Genomic DNA, 22,501 nt, shown 5'->3' on the forward strand with positions numbered 1-22,501 from the left:
TTCCTTGCTTTGTAGCCAGCACCTTACTTTCACTGTGGTGACTCCTCAGCTGCCCAGAGCGAAGGGAGCATTTCTTTACTCTGGGCGCTGCCAGAGGTTTATTCCCTGTCCAAGCGCCCAGAGAAAGGAAACTGCTTCGTTCGCTCTGGATTTCCAAATCCTCCTTAAGCACCACCAAAAGGCTCCTCTGGCAGCCCAGATGGCCGGAATTAAAGGGGGAATGGCAGGAAACTGGCCAGGCCTTCGTGCCGCTCTCAAATTTCCTGGGAAATTTTTCTGGGCTCATGTTCTTAAGTAGAAAATGGTTCTTAAGAAGAGGCAAAAAAATCTTGAGCACCCGGTTCTTATCTAGAAAAGTTCTTAAGTAGAGGCGTTCTTAAATAGAGGTACTACTGTATATATACAATTAATTTGTTAATGGAAAAATAGCATGTATGAATTTATATACTTCAGAAAAATTATAGCCTGGTGTATAATTAATATAATATAAACATAGTGACTTTAATGCTAATATAACACTAATAGCTGTATATACTACTATTAATTTAATTTTATTTTATTTTCTTCTGTACTTACTTTTGTGTTTTCTTTTTTTTAAAGTGCAAAATTAATAAAGATATTTAAAAAGAAAAGAGAAGACTCTTAATCCAGATGTTTTGTGAATCCTCTTCATGTATTCCAGTTGCGGTTGATGGTAATTGGAATTGCTGGGGTTCGTGGAGTCCCTGTGATGGTTCCCATAAGAGGCGGAGGAGCCGGACTTGTAACAATCCCTCCCCACAAAATGGAGGGAAGCCATGTGAAGGCCAACAAGAGGAAGAGGAAACGTGCAATTTCTCCATATTTGTTGACAGGTAAGACTATAATAGTCACAGAGTTTTAGAAAAAGACTGTAGCTCAGAAGAACGGCTCTTTGCATATTCAACGTTTTGGATTCAATCCTTTGCAATTTTGTATTAATCTGAGAAAAGACCTGTACTTAGTCACTGACAGTCAGTTATTTTGATTCACAGGGAGAAAACAATTAAAGGAAGCTAAAAAGAAAATCTATCAAAAGCTATCTATGAATACAATTCCCATTCTCATTACAAGCTTAAAGCAAAAAGCTGTCTAGCAACTGCAGAAATCTTTGATGAACTTCCAAGCAAAGCTGTTACTTTCTTTTTAAAAAACATTTTAAATATTTAAGTATTTAAAATATTTTAAAATTTTAAAATATTTAAAATATTTAAGTACAGTGTTCCCTCAATTTTCATGGGGGATACGTTCCAAGACTGCCCGTGAAAGTCGAATTTCCGCGAAGTAGAGATGCGGAAGTAAATACACTATTTTTGGCTATGAACAGTATCACAAGCCTTCCCTTAACACTTTAAACCCCTAAACTGCAATTTCTCATTCCCTTAGCAACCATTTAGATTATTACTCACCATGTTTATTTATTAAAGTTTATTAAAAAAATATTTATTAAAGGCGGATGAAAGTTTGGCGATGACGTATGACGTCATCAGGCGGGAAAAACCGTGGTATAGGGAAAAAAACAGCAAAGTATTTTTTAATTAATATTTTTGAAAAACCGTGATATAGCCGTTTCGCGAAGTTCGAACCCACGAAAATTGAGGGACCACTGTATTTAAAATATTTAAAAATTTAAAAATATTAAAAAAAATTAATTTTAAATGCAAATATTACAAACATGGTACATATGCATCTAAATAAAAAAGGGGGAAAATACAAATATTACAGTGGACCCCCATCCCTGGAAACTATTTCCCTCCTTATATTTCTTCTTCTATAACAGTGGTTCTCAACCTTTCCAATGCCGCAACTCCTTAATACAGTTCCTCATCTTGTGGTGACCCCCAACCATAAGTCTAGCACCAATTCTCCCAACAGAGCTTTAAGCTAATTGGCAGGAAGGTCAGAGGAACACCCCCACTGTAAACTCCTGCTTGGTCAGATTGTAAAAATATGTTCCAAGGTGCCAGAATAGAGGTTTTAGTTCCTAACACCATGGAAAATTTGTCTTTTCCCATGGTCATAGGCGACCCCTGTGAAATGGTTGTTTGACTCCCAAAGGGGTCCCGATCCCCAGATTGAGAACCACTGTTCTATAATCACTGTTCTATAACAATTACAAGATATAAAATATATTGCTTCATCTAAAACACACTGTCTCTTCCTCTATTTCTCTACCTCATTTTGCAGAAAACCATCTGCACTGTTACTCTAGGGCAGTGTTTCCCAACCTTGACAACTTGAAGACATTTGGACTTCAACTCCCAGAATTCCCCAGCCAGCGAATGCTGGCTGGGGAATTCTGGGAGTTGAAGTCCAGATACCTTCAAATCGCCAAGGTTGGGAAACACTGCTCTAGGGCAGTGATGACTAACCTGTTTGATGCCAAGTGCCCAAAGAGCACATTTGCAAAATGTTTATTTATTGATTTATTTATTCAATTTTTTTAATGCGGCCCTTCTCCTTAGACTCAGGGTGGTTTACAACACGTTAGCAATAGCACTTTTTAACAGAGCCAGCATATTGCTCCCCCAATCTGGGTCAATATATATTCCAGTTGTGCCCTTATCCCCTCCAAAACAATATATATATTCTTGAGTAGGTTTATTCTCTTCGCCTTCCCCCAAGACTGTTCTTATAAAATCCCCTCATATTTCATTATTATTGTTTTCTTTAATCATAAATAACCCATCATCCATTCCAGCTAGCTCTGCCCTCCGAACAGGTATTGTGTCCAACAGACAATGCTGAAGCCAAACCAGGTGTAAAATAGAGGCTTCAGGCAAAGCCTGGTATGGTTACTTATGGTAGTGGTCTCAAGAGTTTCAATATCACCAGTTACTTAATACCTTGGTATAGTAGTTCTCAACCCGGGGGTCGAACAACCACTTTTTTTTATTTTTTTTATTTATTTATTTATTTATTTATTTATTTATTTAGTTAGTTAGTTAGTTAGTTAGTTAGTTAGTTAGTTAGTTAGTCCAATACACAATGAGGATTTTAGTGGGTATATATACATGATGATGATAATAAATAATAATAATAATAATAATAATAATAATAATTTATTGGATTTGTATGCCGCCCCTCTCCGCAGACTTATAGAGGAGATACTCATAGTAAAATATATCTAAGAAATAATAGAAAAGAAGGTATAGTAATAGAACATATTAATGAAAGAATAGAAGAAGAGATATAGGAATAGAATAGGAGATATAGGAGAGTGATAGGACAGGGGACAGAAGGCACTCTAGTGCACTTGTACTTGCCCCTTACTGACCTCTTAGGAATCTGGATAGGTCAACTTCACAGGGATCGCCTAAGATCATGCGAAAAGACAAATTTCCCATGGTGTTAGGAACTAAAGCTTCTATTCTGGTGCCTTGGAACATATTTTTACAATCTGACCAATCAGCTGTTTACAGTGGGGCTGTCCCTCTGACCTTCCTGCCAATCAGCTTAAAGCCAGTAATGGGCTGCTGCCCCCACGGAGGGTTGGGGGCGCAGTGGGGGTAGTATGTTTATGCACTATTTATGGAATACTTAATAATTTTTGTATTGTCCTTCTTTCTCTAGTACCTTAGTGTGATCCTTAATTACTTTTAAAAACAGGAAATAATTAAATAGTATGTTTCTACTGATAAACGCTTTAATCATTTTAATCATTATCTAGAACTGAACTTTTATACCAATTAAAGAAAATTGAGCTATTTGCCTGTTATCATACCGAACCTTGTGGGTTCAGTACAAAACCTTAAAATGTTACTGCACTTCTCAACAAATAATGCTGTCTATCATTTGTTTTTGGGGTTTTTGTGGCTATTCAAATAATGTGACTTAATCAACTGAAAAAGAGTCCAAGCATCTATTTGAAAACTTATCTTGGTTGGTAAGCCACTCCCACCCAGTCACATGACCTTTAAGCCACCCCTTGGTCCCATGATTGTCAAGCCACTTCTACCTGGTCACATGGCTGGCAAGCCACTCCTACCCAGTCACATGACCAGTGGAATGACTGGCATAATGATTGGGTTGGCGGGGATGGGTGGGGTTATGGATGGGATGAGATGATTGATAGTAGTATGAATGATAGATTTGGCCCACCTGACGCCCGGGAGACAGGAGAGGAGGGGGCACCGATCTCTGGGGTGGCAGAGGGTCGGAATATTCCTGTGTTGCTGGGGAGAGGCAGATACGGCGGGGGTCACAGAGTTAGCCGTTCCAGGGGAACGAGGGACCATTGCTTAATAACGGTCCCTTGTTCCGGCTCTGTGAACCCAATCTTGGGTACTGGTGATGAGTGTAACTCTGGCCCTGGGCTCAGGTTGCTGCTGTTCAATGCCAGGTCGGTGGTAAATAAAGCTCTCCTCATCCGGGACCTGATCCTGGATGAGGAGGCCGACCTGGCTTGTATTACTGAAACCTGGCTGGGCCCGGAGGGAGGTGTTCCCCTCTCTGAAATTTGCCCAGCCGGGTTTCAGATATGGCATCAACCTCGACCCCAGGGAAGGGGGGGAGGAGTGGCTATTGTTGCCAGGGAGAGCCTTTGCCTGCGTGGACTCATTGCTCCGGAAATTGCGGGTTGCGAGTCTCTCTTGATGAAGTTGGACTTAGGGGTTCAGGTGGGCTTATTTCTCACGTACCTGCCTCCCAGCTGCGTGTCAAAAGCCCTGCCTGTGCTACTCGAGGAGGTAGCCGGGTTGGCGGTGGAGTTCCCCGGACTTATTGTCCTGGGGGACTTCAATCTGCCGTCACTCGGCGAAACCTCTGGGTTGGCACAGGAGTTCATGGCCACCATGACAGCCATGGACCTGACTCAAGTAGTTCAGGGTCCGACTCACGAGGGAGGGCACGCACCTGACATGGTATTCCTTTCTGATCAACTGAGTAATGGTCTGAGACTAAGGGGCTTAGATGCGTTGCCTTTGTCATGGTCAGACCATTTCCTACTACGGCTTGACTTCCTGGCTCCAATCCTTCCCCGCAGGGAGGCGGAACCAATTAAGATGTTCCGCCCCAGACGCCTGATGGACCCTGAGGGCTTTCAGACGGCGCTTGGGGTTATACCAGAGGCACTTGTCCACAGTTCGGCAGAGTCTCTTGCGGAAGCCTGGAACAAGGCCGCAGCGGAGGCTCTTGACCGGATTGCGCCTTTGCGACCTCTCCGAGGTGCTAGACCCCGTAGAGCTCCATGGTTCAACGAGGAGCTCCAGGAGTTGAAACGCCAGAAGAGACGTCTAGAGAAGCGATGGAGGAAGAGTAGGTCTGAATCCGACCGAACACTTGTAAGAGCTTTTATTAAGACTTACAAAGTGGCGCTCAAGTCGGCAAGATGTGCGTACCATGCCGCCTTGATTGCATCAGCGGAATCCCGCCCGGCCGCTCTGTTTAGGGTGACCCGCTCCCTTCTTAACCAGGGGGGAGTTGGGGAGCCCTTACAGAGTAGTGCCGAGGACTTTAACACGTTTTTCGCTGATAAAGTCGCTCGGATCCGAGCCGACCTCGACTCCAATTGTAAAACAGAGTCGACTGACAACGAGTCAGTCGAGGTGACTGGGGCACGTACTTGTCCACCTGTCTGGGAAGAGTTTGATCTGGTGACACCTGATGAAGTGGACAAGGCCATTGGAGCTGTGAGTTCCGCCACCTGTTTACTGGATCCGTGTCCCTCCTGGTTGGTTTCGGCCAGCAGGGAGGTGACACGGAGCTGGGCCCAGGAGATTACCAACGCTTCCTTGGGGAGGGGAGTTTTTCCATCACTCTATAAAGAAGCGCTTGTGCGCCCCCTCCTCAAGAAGCCCTCCCTGGACCCAGCCGTACTTAACAACTATCGTCCAGTCTCCAACCTTCCCTTTATGGGGAAGGTTGTCGAGAAGGTGGTGGCACTCCAGCTCCAGCGGTCCTTGGAAGAAGCCGATTATCTAGGTCCCCAGCAGTCGGGTTTCAGGGCCGGTTACAGCACGGAAACCGCTTTGGTCGCGTTGATGGATGATCTCTGGCGGGCCCGGGACAGGGGTTTATCCTCTGTCCTGGTGCTCCTTGACCTCTCAGCGGCTTTCGATACCATCGACCATGGTATCCTTCTGCACCGGCTGGAGGGGTTGGGAGTGGGAGGCACTGTCTTTCAGTGGTTCTCCTCCTACCTCTCTGGCCGGTCGCAGTCGGTGTTAGTGGGGGGCCAGAGGTCGACTCCTAGGTTTCTCCCTTGTGGGGTGCCTCAGGGGTCGGTCCTCTCCCCCCTGCTATTCAACATCTACATGAAACCGCTGGGCGAGATCATCCAAGGACATGGGGTGAGGTATCACCAATATGCGGATGATACCCAGCTTTACATCTCCACCCCATGCCCAGTCAACGAAGCGGTGGAAGTGATGTGCCGGTGCCTGGAGGCTGTTGGGGCCTGGATGGGTGTCAACAGACTCAAGCTCAACCCGGATAAGACGGAGTGGCTGTGGGTTCTGCCTCCCAAGGACAATCCCATCTGTCCGTCCATCACCCTGGGGGGGGAATTATTGACCCCCTCAGAGAGGGTCCGCAACTTGGGCGTCCTCCTTGATCCACAGCTCACATTAGAACAACATCTTTCAGCTGTGGCGAGGGGGGCGTTTGCCCAGGTTCGCCTGGTGCACCAGTTGCGGCCCTATCTGGACCGGGACTCATTGCTCACAGTCACTCATGCCCTCATCACCTCGAGGTTCGACTACTGTAATGCTCTCTACATGGGGCTACCTTTGAAAAGTGTTCGGAAACTTCAGATCGTGCAAAATGCAGCTGCGAGAGCAGTCATGGGCCTACCTAGGTATGCCCATGTTTCACCATCACTCCGCAGTCTGCATTGGTTGCCGATCAATTTCCGGTCACAATTCAAAGTGTTGGTTATGACCTTTAAAGCCCTTCATGGCATCGGACCAGAATATCTCCGAGACCGCCTCCTGCCGCACGAATCCCAGCGACCGATTAGGTCCCACAGAGTGGGCCTTCTCCGGGTCCCGTCAACTAAACAATGTCGGTTGGCGGGCCCCAGGGGAAGAGCCTTCTCTGTGGCGGCCCCGGCCCTCTGGAACCAACTCCCCCCGGAGATTAGAACTGCCCCTACTCTTCCTGCCTTCCGTAAACTCCTTAAAACCCACCTTTGCCGTCAGGCATGGGGGAACTGAAACATCTCCCCCTGGGCACGTTTAATTTATGCATGGTATGTCTGTGTGTGTGACTGTTAGCATATGGGGTTTTTTAAATATTTAAATATTTTAAATTTGCCTGATTGCTTATGATTTGTTTTTCATGTTGTGAGCCGCCCCGAGTCTTCGGAGAGCGGCGGCATACAAATCTAAGTAATAAAATAAAATAAATAAATAAATAAATAAATAAATGACCATCAATAAGCCACAGCCACATTGTGTTAGTAAAAAATTTGGCAGCCCATTACTGCTTAAAGCTCTGTTGGGAGAATTGGCGCTAGACTTATGGTTGGGGGTGACCACAACATGAGGAACTGTATTAAGGGGTTGCGGCATTAGAAAGGTTGAGAATCACTGCCTTAGTAGAAATTTAATAGCTACAGAAATCTAGTAGCAAACATGGGTCTTTGCATTTTCCTACCATAATCTATGGCTTCTCCCTCTCCTCCAGAATCGGAAAACATGACCGTCTAGTGATTTCTCATTCCATTGCTGATGTTGTTTTTCCTTTTAGGGGAGCTATATGTGTAAATGATGACGAAGCGACAAGGGAGGGGGACATTGCAGTTGAGAGACCTGAAACAGGATGCCTCAAACCAGATCCACCAGAACATGGATTTATCAGGGTAGGTGTTTTAGACCTTCTCAGCCAGCAACATCTATGGTGAATCTTTTAAAATCAGCAAGATGGCAGATAGAGCATTGTGATGCTAACTCATCCTTTTTGAACATTCAGGCAATATCAATACACATACAGAAAGGGAACATTGTGTACAATGATTCTCTGTCTTGCGGATTTTGATTCACTTTCCAACCCCTCCTGAACATCCCTGTTCTCAGTTTTTGTTTTCTTGTGCTTCTTGGACATAGATTGGACTTTCTTTCTTTCTTTCTTTCTTTCTTTCTTTCTTTCTTTCTTTCTTTCTTCCTTCCTTCCTTCCTTCCTTTCTTCCTTTCTTTCTTTCTCTCTATCTATATCTATCTATCTATCTATCTATCTGGATGGATGGATGGATAGATAGATAGATAGATAGATAGATAGATAGATAGATAGATAGATAGATAGAGTCCACCGGATCAAATCCCAGTAAGGAAGGGTGTGGCTAGCTGATGAGGCCAGAACAAGGCCGAAATGGGACCATCCTAGTCTCCCTTAATTTTAAAATTCCAGCTAAAAAAACATTTGACATATATATATATATATATATATATATATATATATATATATATATATATATATATGTCACATGTTTTTTTGCTGAATTTGAAAATTAAGGGAGACTAGGATAGATCTATTTCGGCCTTATTTTGGCCTCATCAGCTAGCCATTCCCACTGGGACTTGAACCTGTAAGGCAGAGAATTATCCTCTAGGCTACAGTATCCAATCCCTTCAGCTTTGCACCAGGGAAGGGTTACATATTTTTGTGTCAAATCACCCTTGTGTATTGAAGGAACATCACAGCTCCTTATTTGCCTCTCGGCCCAACCCAGGGCCATTTCCAAGGCAGTTAATTTTATTGATAGCCGACAATTCTATCTGTATGTGTCACATGGTTTTTTTGCTGAATTTGAAAATTAAGGGAGACTAGGATAGATCTATTTCGGCCTTGTTTTGGCCTCATCAGCTAGCCATACCCACGGGGACTTGAACCTGCAACCTTTGCCTTGTAAGGCAGAGAATTATCCTCTACGCTACAGTATCCAATCCATTCAGCTCTGCACCAGGGAAGGGTTACATATTTTTGTGTCGAATCACCCTGGTGTATTGAAGGAACATCACAGCTATGATATATATTTGCCTGAATATATATCATAGCTGGCTAGAGAATTCTGGAAGTTGAGTCCACAAGTCTTAAAGTTGCCAAGTTTGGGGACCCCTGATATACAGTATATTAATGGAACCCGGTTGTGTTCCATTTTGTTATTGTTATTGGCTACAAAATATTTTATATTGACCTTGACACAAGTTTTCTTCATTGATTTTATTGTTTTTACCGCCCAAAGTTCCATTGGCATATAAATTTTTTAAATGAATGAAAACTAAAGAGAACCATCATGTTTCAGCTGATATATATATTTCAGAGCCAGGCATTTGATTTGATAGCTATGATGCTATAATTGGGTTTACTTTACAACCATTTATTGCTGTTTTAAGGAAAAGTACAAGACAATATTAAGATTCATTGTACTCCCTATTTTTCCACATAATTTCTGCCCCATTCTATGGCCTTTCTCCAGCGAGACACAAGGGCATGTATGCCCTGTCAGTACCACTCCTTGTTCTATTGGCCTCACCCTCTCTTCTTCTGTTCTGTTCTTCTAATGGCCTCACCCTCTGTGTCCAGCGACTAACCATACTTCTGTTGACTGCAGATTCTCCATAAACCGTACACAAACATTTGTGAATGTCCCCAACAGTTTCTTTCTCTGCAGTGAGAAATTCAATGACGACACGCTGCTTGTAACGTGCATCACTTACAGATGCCATTTCAAAACACTGCTATCAAATCAAATGCCTGGCTCTGAAAGATATATATCAGCAGCTATACTATCTTTCTGAAGAAATGCAAAATTTACACACACACTCCTGACAATTCAAATAATGTATACCAAAAGTTTCACATTTGTACAATAACCCTAGGCTGAGAAAAAAAATGTGGTGCATTACTTTCTGGGCAACCCTCATCTTAAGCAATTAAGAACAGAGAGACACTGTTTCAGATCCAAAATTCAGCCGCAAAGCTTAATGGAATAGCCTTATTTTAGAGATTTTTAGAGATAAAACAATGCAAAAAGCAATATCTACATATTTTTATAATTCTGAGAGAACTTCTGCTAATGTTTAGAATAAAATTTGTCTAAATATCTTTAAATGTAGGAATTGCTCAAAAAAGTTGCATGAAAAAACTTGGATGGTTCCACTTGAATATAAGGAACTGTTTTTATTTCATAACACGTCTTTTTGCTCAGCATATGAAAAGTTTCCTCTGGTTAATTTCAGAATGAGAAGAACCATTATGACGTTGGGGAAAATGCTGAAATTGTGTGCTTCAATGGATACACTCTTACAGGATATCCATTCTTTCAATGCCAGACTGATCAAACTTGGTTGCAACGTCCTGTCGAATGCCAATGTAAGAACCATTAAGAGATTTACGCTACTAATAACAGAAAAGTAGAATAGAATAGAATTCTTTATTGGCCAAGTGAGATTGGATACACAAGGAATTTGTCTTCGGTGCATATGCTCTCAGTGTGCATAAAAGAAAAGAGACATTTGTCAAGAATCACGTGGTACAACACTTAATGATTGTCATAGGGGGTCAAATAAGCAATGAGGAAACAATAGATATTAATAAAAATCTTAAGGATACAAGCAACAAGTTACAGTCATACAGTCATAAGTGGGAGGAGATGGGTGATAGGAATGATGAGAAAAATCTAGTAGTGCAGACTTAGTAAACAGTTTGACAGTGTTGAGGGATTTATTTGTTTAGCAGAGTGATGGCATTCAGGAAAAAATGTTCTTGTGTCTGATTGTGCAGTGCTCTGTAGTGACGGTTTGAGGGTAGGAGTTGAAACAGTTTATGTCCAGGATGCGAGGGGTCAGTAAATATTTTCACAGCCCTCTTTTTTGACTCGTGCAGTATACAGGTCCTTGATCATTTCTACATATAAGCATGTAGCCACTTTCTTTTTCCTGGAATCCTAGCAGAAATGTTATCTTTGTAGCAGCTTTGAGAGAACATGGCTGCCTCCACATTTCTGTTGTAAGGAAAGGTCCTGGTTGCCTTCTTGAATTATCTCAATTCCTGATAAGGGAAGGCAGCGGTATGCTCTTTCAATGGCTCAGTCCAGTATTTCTCAACTTTGGCAACTTTAAGAACTCTCGAAATTTCCCAGCTAGCCATGCTGACTGGGGAATTCTGGGAGTTGAAGTCCACATTTCTTTCGGTTGCCAGGGTGGAAAAACACTAGCTTAAACCAAAACTGGCCAACCACTTCCTAGTCTAATGAAGCACGCTCCAAGGCTGTCGCAGGGGCGTGTGCATCTGGCAGCTGTGTGCGCGCCCGTCGGCATGATATTTGGCTTCTGCACATGCCCAGCAAGTGAAATCTCACGTGATGACGCACTGAGAGTGAGATTTTGGCAATTGTCACCGATATATTTGCTTCCACGCTTGCACAGAAGCAAAAAATCAGCGAAAATTGCCAAAATCTCACTCATGTGAGCATCTTCACATGAGATTTCGCTTGCTGCACATGTGCAGAAGCCAAATCTCATGTATGCATTTGTCGGGGACATGCAGCTGCGTGTGCATCCTGAAAATCGCTACCGAAATGTAGAAATTTACCGTTACGGTAGCAGGCCATCACTGGTCCAGTCCTTGTGATTAGTTCATGGTTCAGTTCAAACCAGGGGTGGTATTTACTTACTTTCATTACCAGTTCACAAATGCCAGCATGTATGCTTGTGCATGCATGCTTTGGTCCCCTGCGTGCCTTCCATGCGTGTATCGGCTTTCCACATGTGTGCTTTGCTCACATGCATAGCTTACACATATGTGCATGGGTTTAAAATGTGCCTAAATAGGACAGCATAGCACATATATATATATATATATGTATGTATCATATATTTTTGCTGAATATTTAAAATTTATATATATATATATACATATATATATATGTTAAATGTTTTTTTTAACACATTTGTTAAACATTTTTAACACATTTAACACATACAGAATATAGTTGTCGGCTATAAATATATTAACTGCCTTGTAGTGGCCCTGGGTTGGGCCTAGAGGCAAAAAGGAGCTGTGACGTTCCTTAAATACACACACACACACACACACACACACACACACACAGATAGAATTGTTGGCTATCAACAACATTAACTGCCTTGGAAATGGCCCTGGGTTGGGCTGAGAGGCAAATAAGGAGCTGTGATGTTCCTTCAATACACCAGGGTGATTTGACACAAAAATATGTAACCCTTCCCTGGTGCAGAGCTGAAGGGATTGGATACTGTAGCCTAGAGGATAATTCTCTGCCTTACAAGGCAAAGGTTTCAGGTTCAAGTCCCAGTGGGTATGGCTAGCTGATGAAGCCAAAATAAGGCCGAAATAGATCTATCCTAGTCTCCCTTAATTTTCAAATTCTTTAGTAAAAAAACTATTCATAATATATCACCTATAAGTCTTCGGAGAGGGGCGGCACACAAATCTAATAAAACTTAAACTTAAAAACTTAAGCTTAAACCTACTTTATAAAATAAAGTTCTATATGTTTAAAAGGTAAACAATAAGTAAATTTTGTATTATATCATTATATAGTGCTACTACCATATCTCATCTTTGCCATCTGGCTTCCAAAGTTTAAATCAAATTCTCATTTTTCAATTTTTCCCCAAAGTAACCAATTACTAATACATAGGGGGTTAGTTTTCTTTCTTTCTTTCTTTCTTTCTTTCTTTCTTTCTTTCTTTCTTTCTTTCTTTCTTTCTTAGTTTTCTATCCAATCATAAAACTTCCCCCAAATTTTGATAATAATCTGAGTCTTGTTTATCTTTAAGTTTCAAAGTACTTGAACTCTGTATTTAAATTGCAGCTCTTCTGTCAGCATTGTGACCTCATTTACTCCCTCCCTTCCTTCTTTCCTCAGTATCTGCATGTCGCAGGCCGGCAGCCTCAGATGTCGTCTCCATTTCTCCTTTTAAAAGTGAATATAACATTGGGGAAAAGATCCACCTACGTTGTGCACCAACCTTTAGGTTAACTGGCCATTCAGAGTACACCTGTGTAAGCGGCCCATCTTGGCGTCCTGCTGTAGTGACACTGCTTACCTGTGAGAAAGGTAAGTATGACAAAGAGATTCACCTGGTCAATGTGGGGTTTGGAGCAATGGGTTCAAATTCTCACTCCGACATCTTGTGTGATCTTCCTTTCAGGACTATTGAAAATCATGAAAGGTAGAGGGAGGGGGTGATGTTGCAGTTAAATGCCTTGAAGGGAAAATGGGATTAAAACACAACAAGAGAAGAGAAATGAAGAAACTGGGTGCTCTCAAAATAAAATGAAGAAGCACCAAAGTCTAGGAACTGTTAATAGTTATATCATAAAAAGTAAAGATGGAGATCAACATGAAAATACATCCAAAGTGTTTTCTTGTTAACAGTACAAAATTCTAGGTTTTTAATCCCCCCCCACACACCCAAATCTAGCCTAAATTTCAGACATGTCTGGGTGATCTGCAAAAATATGAATCAGCTCCAATCTTACTCGATTTTCAAGATATCCAAAATCACTTTGGTGATACCACCTGTTGTGATTTATTTTTACTGTTAGAGACGTACACACCTGCATAGTCAGGAAAACAACAAATATGAACTCTCAGAACAGTGTGTAGAATCCATTCTGTCCAAAAATAATAGCTGTGCTCCTCTTCCCAAATTGCTGTTAGTATGTAATATTTTGCCTGACAAGAGGAGTGAATTATTAAATATATAGGGACTATCTGGAGTGAATGAAGTGAAACACTTTGTGTTCATTAAGAAAATTGATATAAAATATCTAATTTTGAACTGTCAGTATCAAGGGAATTAGGAGAAATAAATTCAAAGAATGTGGGAATATTTCAAACAGAGAATGTTAGGATGCTTGCTCAGCCTGTGCATTGGTGACAAAAGAGAATGAAGTTAGCAGCCCATGTAGTATATATATTTTAAAATGTTAGCTTAAATACAAAGAAATATTGCTACGTAAAGCAAAGCAATTATCCAAAAGAGATTTGAGGGAAATAAACCTCTCTTACAAACCTCTGTGAAACCTGAAAAGATTTAGTAAAATATTTGATATGGCGTGTATATACCAAACCATAAATACCTTTAAGAGATTTAAAAAGTGTTTAGCACATTTAATAAGCCTGAGACATTTCTGGCTATCTATACTCAGGAAGGCTCAGATGATCTTGATTTTACATCCCACCATGAAAAACCTGACTACCATGTGGGTTATTTTAGGGCTGAGATTGGAAAGGAGACATTGTTTGTATTGACTGGTGAATCCTGCTTTGCTGCTTTGAAAATGGGGTGATTAGAGCATTTGGGGGTTCTGCATAAAGGTGTCAATTCAGAAGAACTTTGAATTCCAGAACAATAGTTTTTAGCAAATTTTAATCTGAAATTCAGGTGTCTATTTTAAATCAGGCTTCATTTTTGCTCTGACCAGCCCTACTTTGGGGAATGTCACCCATGGATGCTACTAAAAACTAAATATGAGCTTTGGCACCAAGCAACTGTACATTGTAGTCAGGGATGGGTTCTACTTACCTTCCTCTACTGCTTCCCATCATTTCAGAATTTTGCATCGTGCAAGTGACCCTCTGCACATGCACAGAAGCCTCTGCACATGCGCAGAAACCTATGCACATGAGAAGAGGATTCTTTGCCAGTTGCTTTCAAGGAGCAGCGATTAGAGAACCAGTTCAGAGGCGTAGTCAACCAGCCATCACTGCCAGTTAGACGAGTAGGGGCAAATTTCTGCTACCGGTACGGGCAAACCAATCCGAATCAGCAGCAACCTATCATTCATTGTAGTTTAACACCAATCCTGAAAATGTCTATCAAAACTTTATATAGTACATCTAATAGTATTACTATGTGTTTATGCTTCATTTTTTGGTATTCCTTATCCTCTGACAGATGGTAACCTAGGTTCTCCAAGCAATTGCAAACCAGGAGAAAAGCAAGTTGACTCCCAATGTGTGTGCATGAACCCTACAGAAGACTGCAGGTAAATTATACAGAGAATGGGGTTTCCCTACGCCAGATGTTAAGATTTGTATCATCTTAAGAAAAAATGAAGTGCCTGCTCCAACCTGTACTCAACTCCAAGATAACTTCCCTCAACTTTTTCTTCTTAATGGATCTTAGTTAAGAGGAAGTTCTTTCTTAGGAGAAAAGTTTAACATTGTATAAACTTATCCATTTAAAAACTAAATGGTTCTCAACCTTTTTAATGCCATGACCCCTTAATATAGTTCCTCGTGTTGTGGTGACTCCCAAACATAAGCTTAGTACCGATTCTTCCAACAGAGCTTTAAGGTGATTGTCAGGAAGGGCAGAGGGACACCTCTTTAAACACCTGATTGGTTGGATTGTAAAAATACATTCCAAGGTGCCAGAATAGAAGTTTTAGTTCCTAACACCATGGGAAATTTGTCCTTTCCCATGGTCTTAGGTGACCCCTGTGAAACAGTCATTCGACCCCCAAAGGTGGTCCCAACCCCCAGATTGAGAACCACTGAGTTGGTGTAGGCTTTCACAGCCAGCATTTCTTGAGCAATGTTGAGCTTAGGGCTTTGTGACCATGATCTAAAAAACATACTTCCTGACATTTCACCAGCACCTTTGATTGACATCTTCAGAAACTCACTGGGCTCCTGTCTTTATAGCCAGGTGTTCTGATTTCTGATTGGCCAATAATATGTTGCTCAGTATCAGACCACTTTGCATCTGAAGATGCCAGCCACAGTTGCCGTGGAAACCTCAGGAAATCTGTTTGCTGGCCACGGTCACCAAATTCTGAAGCCCAACCCTGCCCATTATCTACTTGTCTCCGTCTTTTGCTTAGGGTGACTCCACACTGGATTCACATGGGCAGAATCCAGATGTTTTGCATATTCCCTTTATGGGGGTTGATACATTTTCCCCATATGGTATGTTCTCAGGCTTTCTCTGACTCCTCCAAGCTCACGAAATGCCATAATCGCATTTCTTCCCTACTCATGAGAACTTGCACACTGTTACACAACATTTTGCAAAATGTCAACATGCCCTGATATTTGGTGATACAGCTAGGATTGGAATGTGTATGTATGTAAGTAAAACAGAGAAAGAGGCTGGAGTTCACTTGTGAATATATTGTTGCTAACCTATTTTTTGACCACCTTTCTAAAATTTCTTCTCTAAACAGAGAGAAGATTATCATATTTTCCATCTGATATGAATAATGATAATCATTCCAGATTTTCTTTTCAATAATAACTTGGCTAACGAGCTCCAGCTAACTTCCCAAACAGATGTTCCAAATGTTATAAACAATAATGAAAAATGCTTCTTTATTAATTGTTTGCTTCATCCCTCTCTTAATCTTATGTTTACTTTGGCTTTGCATTTTGGTCATTTGGCAGACACTATTCTGAAGATGTCTGTGTCCTGGATGGCACTTCTGAGCAAGCACTTACAAAGCCCAGCTGTCCATATTTGGCTGAAAAATGCCTGGATCAACATTCCTTCCATTTCTTGCATTCTGGGCCCTGCCGGAGTGGGACTGATATAAGTTGGGCTAAGGAAAGGCTCAGAATGGCCTCAAACAGCATAAAGAGGGAACCTTGTGACTATGACACATGTTACGACTGGGAGCAGTGCTCAGGTACGCATGGATGCACTGACTTGTTATTGTTCCTGGACCACGTTTATGAAGTCAGATTAGTGGCAACTGATATGGTTAGGCAGCCATTTAGTCCTCAAAATATTTTCAGGAAGTGATCTGATTTGGTCTGGCAACGATTTATTCAATCTGGGGTCAGATCCTGATAGAAATCCAAAACTTTGACCACCCATTGACTGATTGGTGAAATCAATATATTCCTTCTCTTTGTCTTCTAATGCAGTGTTTCCCAACCTTGGCAACTTGAAGATATTTGGACTTCAACTCCCAGAATTCCCCAGCCAGCAAATGCTGGCTGGGGAATTCTGGGAGTTGAAGTCCAAATATCTTCAAGTTGCCAAGTTTGGGAAACACTGTTCTAGTGTATCCCAGTTACAAAAAAGGTTAGAGCCAATGATGGTCTGCTGCCCCCACAGGTGGGGGTGAAGGGGGGACGCAGTGGGGGTAGTAAATTTATGCACTATTTATTGAATAATAGTTTTTTATTGTCCTTCCTTCTCTAGTAACTTAGTATGATCCTTAATTACTTTTAAAATAGGAAATATTTTAAATAGGGTAAAAAATATGTTTTTACCCATAACATCATTTTAATCATTATGTAGAATTGAACCTTTATGGCAATTAAAGAAAACTGAGCTACTTGCCTAATCTATTATCATACTGAACCTTGTGGTTTCAGTACAAAATCTTAAAATCAGTGGTTACTGTGCTCCTCAACAAATAATGCTGTCTATCATTTGTCCTTTTTGTGGCTATTCAAATAATGTGACTTAATCAGCTGAAAAAGAGTCCAAGCACCTATTTGAAAACTTATCGTGGTCAGTAAGCCACTTCCAACCAGTCACATGATATTTAAGCCACCCCCAGTCACATGATTGTCAAGCCACTCCTACCTGGTCAAATGGCCGGCAAGCCACTCAAATGACCATCAAGCCACACCCACACAATAAGGCATGCCCAAATTGGTGGTAGTACAAATTTTTGCAACTCTTCACTGGTTAGAGCCACAATTTAACAAGATAAATGAGCAAACACAATAAACAGAATGCAATATCCTACAAGGATACTGAACAAAGGTATCATAGTTTAAAAGAAGAGAAGGCAAAAATTTACCAAAATTAGGGCAAAGGCTGGTTTGAAAGGGTAAAAAAATTAGGAGAGACCCAAAGGAGAAATGATTTCATTATGTCTCTCCATCATGGTACTTTGCCCACTCCCAATATGGTCCAGATTAGGAGCATCTTCAATATTAATCCTGGATCAGTATTCGATTCTTACACCATTGTCCAGATTTGGTAGCTGAACCAACTGATTCAAATTACCATATTTTTCTGACTATAAGATGTACCGGTGTATAAGACACACCGAGATTTTGAAGAGGTAAGTAAGAAAAAAAGTTTTTGTCCTCCCAGGCCCTCATGAGTAGTCTGTCGGCTTTCCAAACTTTCTGTATGCCTTGTTTTTTTTACAAAAACAGATGAAAATGGACCCATTTTTGTGAAAAACAGGGCATGTAGAGGTTTGGGAGGCCTGCAGAGTGCTTCTCGGGGCTAAGGGAAGGCAAAAACACCAGTTTTTGCAAAAACACCAGTTTTTGCAAAAACACCCTATTTTTCACCCATTTTTTCCAAAATGGGGGCATTTTGCCTTCCCCCAGCCCCCAGGGGGGCCCTCAAACCTTCTGTGTACCATGTTTTTGTGAGAAACTCATCCATTTTTGCAAAAATGGGACCTGCGGCATGGCTTCAGGAGGCCAAAAATGATTGTATTCAGTGTATAAGATGCACCAACATTTCCACCCACTTTTTTTTGGTGGGGAGGTGCATTTTATACTCTGAAAAATACAGTGATAAGAATTTGTGCAAGAAGACTCAATTGGTGACTTTGGATATACTGACAAGTACACTGTCCTTTCAAGATAGGGGAAAGGCTAATGACCCAGCAGGCAGGGTTATAGGCTATGAACAATTTTCATTTTTTAACATTTCCAAGCAGCAAACACAATGTTCTGCAGATCATAACGTTTTCAGGCTGGTCTGCAGCCAAAAAGGAATAATTTTTCCCATTCTTATAGGCATCCTTGGAAATCCCCTTTTCCCCCCCCTAAAATCAATCATCCTGTACAAACCACTATAACTGCCTCCAAGCACTTCTATCTAGCTGTATATACAATTAGTCCTCAATTTACAATTGGAACCAGAATCTCTGTGGCTAAACAAGGCAATTGTTAAGTTAAGTGAACCACCCCTGATTTTATGACCTTTTTTGTCATGGATGCTTAGTGAATCACTGCAGTTACTAAGTGAATTGTGGGGTCATTAAGTGAATTGGTTTCCCCTGTTGACTTTGCTTGTCAGAAATCATCTGAGGAGGCTGCAAATGGCAGTCACCAGTCTCCCTCCACCATTAAACAGACCAATATTATTTTTAAAATAATGTAAATATTATGTTGATGGTTGATACATCTCTAAATATCACCACACTTCAACAAGGATATAATGGAACTGGAAAAGATGGGGGGAAAAGGGCAACAAAAATGATGAAGGAAATGGAGCACCTCCCTTATGAAACAAGGTTGCAACACTTTGGTCTCTTCAGCCTTGAAAGACGGCGTTTAAGGGGTGACTTGATCAAAGTGTATAAAATCATGCATGGGATAGAAAAGGTGGATAGAGAAAATTCTGTTTTCTAACACACAATACTAGGACGAGGGGGCACTCCCTAAAGCTCATTGGTAAGAAAGTGAGGACAAATAAAGGGAAATATTTCTTCACCCAGAGGGTCATTGGCTCATGGAATTCACTTCCAGAAGAGGTCGTGACAGCTGCCAGCCTGGATTAGAAAGATTCAAGGCAGGATTAGACAGATTCATGGATGGCAAGTGTATCAGTGATTATTGAAACGGATGTCCATGTGCTGCCTCTATGTTGGTTGAGGCAGGCAGGATTCCCTTGGGTGCCATTTGTTGGGGGTCAAGGGAAAGGGAGGGTTTTGCCTTCTCCTTCTGCTCAAGATCCCCATGTACAATTGGTGGGCCATTGTGTGACACAGAATGATGGACTCGATGGGCTTTGGCCTCATTCAGCATGGCTCTTCTTATGTTCTTATGTGACTAGAACTAAAAGTCATCTTTTTTTTCTCTTATAGAGTCACATGGTAAATGTGTCTGCTTGCTGCCTAACCAGTGCCCACGTGGTGGGGACCCCATTTCCTGTGTTCAAATAAAGACAAGAAAGATAACAGCAAACCTTTGCATGCTGGGAGCATTGAAGTGCTCCAATACGGACATTTTAATTTTACATGAAGGCAGCTGTACAAACTAAAAGATGTTAGTTTCCCTTTCCTAGACATCAATAGCAGGAATGGCTGTTTTTTACTCTGGTCTTCCCAAATTGCTTTCATTCCAGCATCCAGCCATTTTGTTCCAGCCTTTCTTATTAATGCCATCACCACACCTTTGAGGCTCATGACAATTCCTCTTTTCTCCAACTGAATAACTGAGCATGGATCAAGTGCACTGCATACAAAAAGTTAGCAGAGCTTTATTCCACTGTCACAGCCACCTTGGCTCCTTTCCTGGGACGGAATTCAGTTTCGAATTGCAAATCTCAATGTCCAGTGTCCATTCCAATAATATGAGCTCTCTAAGCTGGGTCCTAAAGAGCAGCTGTCTCTTCAAAATGGCTGCTGTTTCTTTTCTCCATTCTGACAAGCATTTTTGCAAGTCTTCCATAGGTCTTGGACTAGCCAGCAATTCCAATGCATTAAAAAAAAGCACATTTTTCCCTGCTTCCTTCCTGGTTGTGCCCTCACCCCACCTGTTCTGTGGAAAGCCAAACAGATAAAAAACAAACAGTTGCCCCCGGAGGCGGAGTAAAGATGCTGAGACATATATTGTGGGTTAATTAAGGGTCATTTATTAATTAACATATTTAAATAAATTTAAATAAATTTGAATATTTAATTCAAAACAAACTAAGGACCTGCGGAGCCAAACTAACGGGGTGGAAATTCCTACCATAAAATTCCTTGGCAACATTGGGCAAGAACTCCTTGCTGAACCAGGTGAAGGTACCACCTTCACCTGGATCCAAGCCATGCCCCTTCATCATGTGGGAGGAGTTCACCCTCCAATCCCCGTGGGCCATTGGATCCGGTGATTCCCATGGACATCCTCTCTCCAATCCCCGACGTTGCTCGAACCTCTAGTTCCTGGAGAGAGGCAGTCCATCACCCTTTAAGGATGCCCAAAAGGAGCATGCACAGTTGCTTCTAATAGCGCATTTCCGCCCCAAACCTGCCAGACCCCAATGACGAAAGGGAGGCCTATTTATTAACTAAATGCGCCGCACCCCCTAACCAATCCAATCCGCACCTGTCAGTGTGGAATAGGTGAAAAAACGGCCGCCTCTAAAGGGGAGGCCGCAAAAAATTCCTATTCGGCCCCGAGGCGACCTCCTCAGGAAACACTGGTGATAGCGGAGGGTGGGCGGGTGTTCGCTTGAAAATCGCAATGTCGGGTCCTCCAAGATCACCCTTAAATAGGGCAATCTAGGACCCGCCTCAGCAAACCGGCAGCGCGTTCTCATTGGCGCGCTGCCAGAAGCCGAACTTCCGGGTTCCAATGAACCCGGAAGTTTGCAGCTCGAAAGAGCTGACTCACCGTCGCCCCGCCCCTGAGGCAATTTCGGCCGACGGTTAAAACCGTTGGCCGTACATTTCTCTTAGATCAGCTACAGTGTGACAGTAGGAGATGGCATCTGGATGGCATCTACATTCTAACTAAATCAAGCCTTTCAATCTATCATTTTGATTTTAAAATGTCTGAAAGCAGTGGTGGAAAGTCCTTGACAAGCCGACAACCACTGATCTCAAATAGATTTCCCAACTATATATATAGAAAAAGCTAGTCCCAGAATTCCTTACCAACTCCAACATCAATACAGATAAGTAATCTAATGCCATCCTTACCAAGAAGATTGAATTGAATACTATTAAGTTGTTAACTAGAATTATTGTTTAGTACTGATGCACCTGGAAACTGCACATTTTCCCTGGCTTGAGTTATCCTAATTTCTAATTTGATGGAAGTCCTTAAATTTCACTTTGGGAAATACAATTTTAATAAGACACAAATACAATTTTAATAAGACAGAAATCTACTTTGAAATCACTGACCTCAGTTAAACCTTTTCTCTGCTAAGCAAATTGCAACCAAACTCTGTTTTCAAAAGAAAGATTATAACTGAGTTGTTATTTAACTCCCATACAATGCACAGGACAATCTGTAGACTTTACTCTGAACATAAATGATTGGCTCTATAATAACTGCTCAGCATTAATCCACTGTAAACTTGGAACTCGGCTTAAATTTCCCAACTTTCTATTCTGTTAATACTTAACCAATACAAATAAATGGCTGCTGCAAACAGCCACCCATTTTTCTTGTTTTTATGACTCATCTCTTTAAAATAAGCATTGATATTTATTAAGAGTGACATGTTTTATTGGAAGTGAAAGTGATCTATGCCTGAAGTACTGTTTCCATTGCTATATTATGAGCTAGGCTTCCCATGAATGTTTTTAATCCAATTGGGTAAGTCTCACTTCTATTACAATGATTTATTATTAAATGGGGCTATTTTGTGCACTATTTTGTTTTTAAAACATATTTTTTTAAAGAATTGCTTTTCTGGATGAGCCCACCTTTTTATCTCTAGGTATGTAGCAATCTGACAGTGACCTTTGATATATTTCTAGGGTGCTTCCAAGTGTGGTGTAATATCCTAATCTTTTCCTTTTTTTTAATCCCAGCATTTTAATTTCTGTCCCTTGAAGGAAGAGATTC

The 22,501-nt window shown here is 41.5% G+C and overlaps 2 protein-coding genes across 3 annotated transcripts in view; both read left to right on the forward strand.

Annotated features, from left to right (window-relative positions):
- The window catches only part of LOC139162717 (complement component C6-like), a 69,475-nt gene extending 47,381 nt beyond the window's left edge, over window positions 1–22,094 (forward strand). For both annotated transcript variants that reach the window (XM_070743403.1, XM_070743404.1), the window contains exons 12-18: window positions 683–854; window positions 7,708–7,819; window positions 10,197–10,329; window positions 12,866–13,057; window positions 14,904–14,994; window positions 16,394–16,635; window positions 19,801–22,094. In XM_070743403.1, coding sequence (XP_070599504.1) covers window positions 683–854; window positions 7,708–7,819; window positions 10,197–10,329; window positions 12,866–13,057; window positions 14,904–14,994; window positions 16,394–16,635; window positions 19,801–19,976 — 1,118 coding nt within the window. In that variant the 3' untranslated portion in view covers window positions 19,977–22,094. The remainder of the gene's footprint in view (window positions 1–682; window positions 855–7,707; window positions 7,820–10,196; window positions 10,330–12,865; window positions 13,058–14,903; window positions 14,995–16,393; window positions 16,636–19,800) is intronic.
- A 48-nt stretch (window positions 22,095–22,142) lies between these two features.
- Window positions 22,143–22,501, forward strand: part of LOC139162716 (complement component C6-like) — a 44,534-nt gene continuing 44,175 nt past the window's right edge. The window contains exon 1 of the mRNA XM_070743402.1: window positions 22,143–22,249. Coding sequence (XP_070599503.1) covers window positions 22,231–22,249 — 19 coding nt within the window. The 5' untranslated portion in view covers window positions 22,143–22,230. The remainder of the gene's footprint in view (window positions 22,250–22,501) is intronic.

The sequence above is a fragment of the Erythrolamprus reginae genome, chromosome 2 (genome assembly GCF_031021105.1).
Source record: "Erythrolamprus reginae isolate rEryReg1 chromosome 2, rEryReg1.hap1, whole genome shotgun sequence".
In the NCBI taxonomy this organism is placed as follows: domain Eukaryota; kingdom Metazoa; phylum Chordata; class Lepidosauria; order Squamata; family Dipsadidae; genus Erythrolamprus; species Erythrolamprus reginae.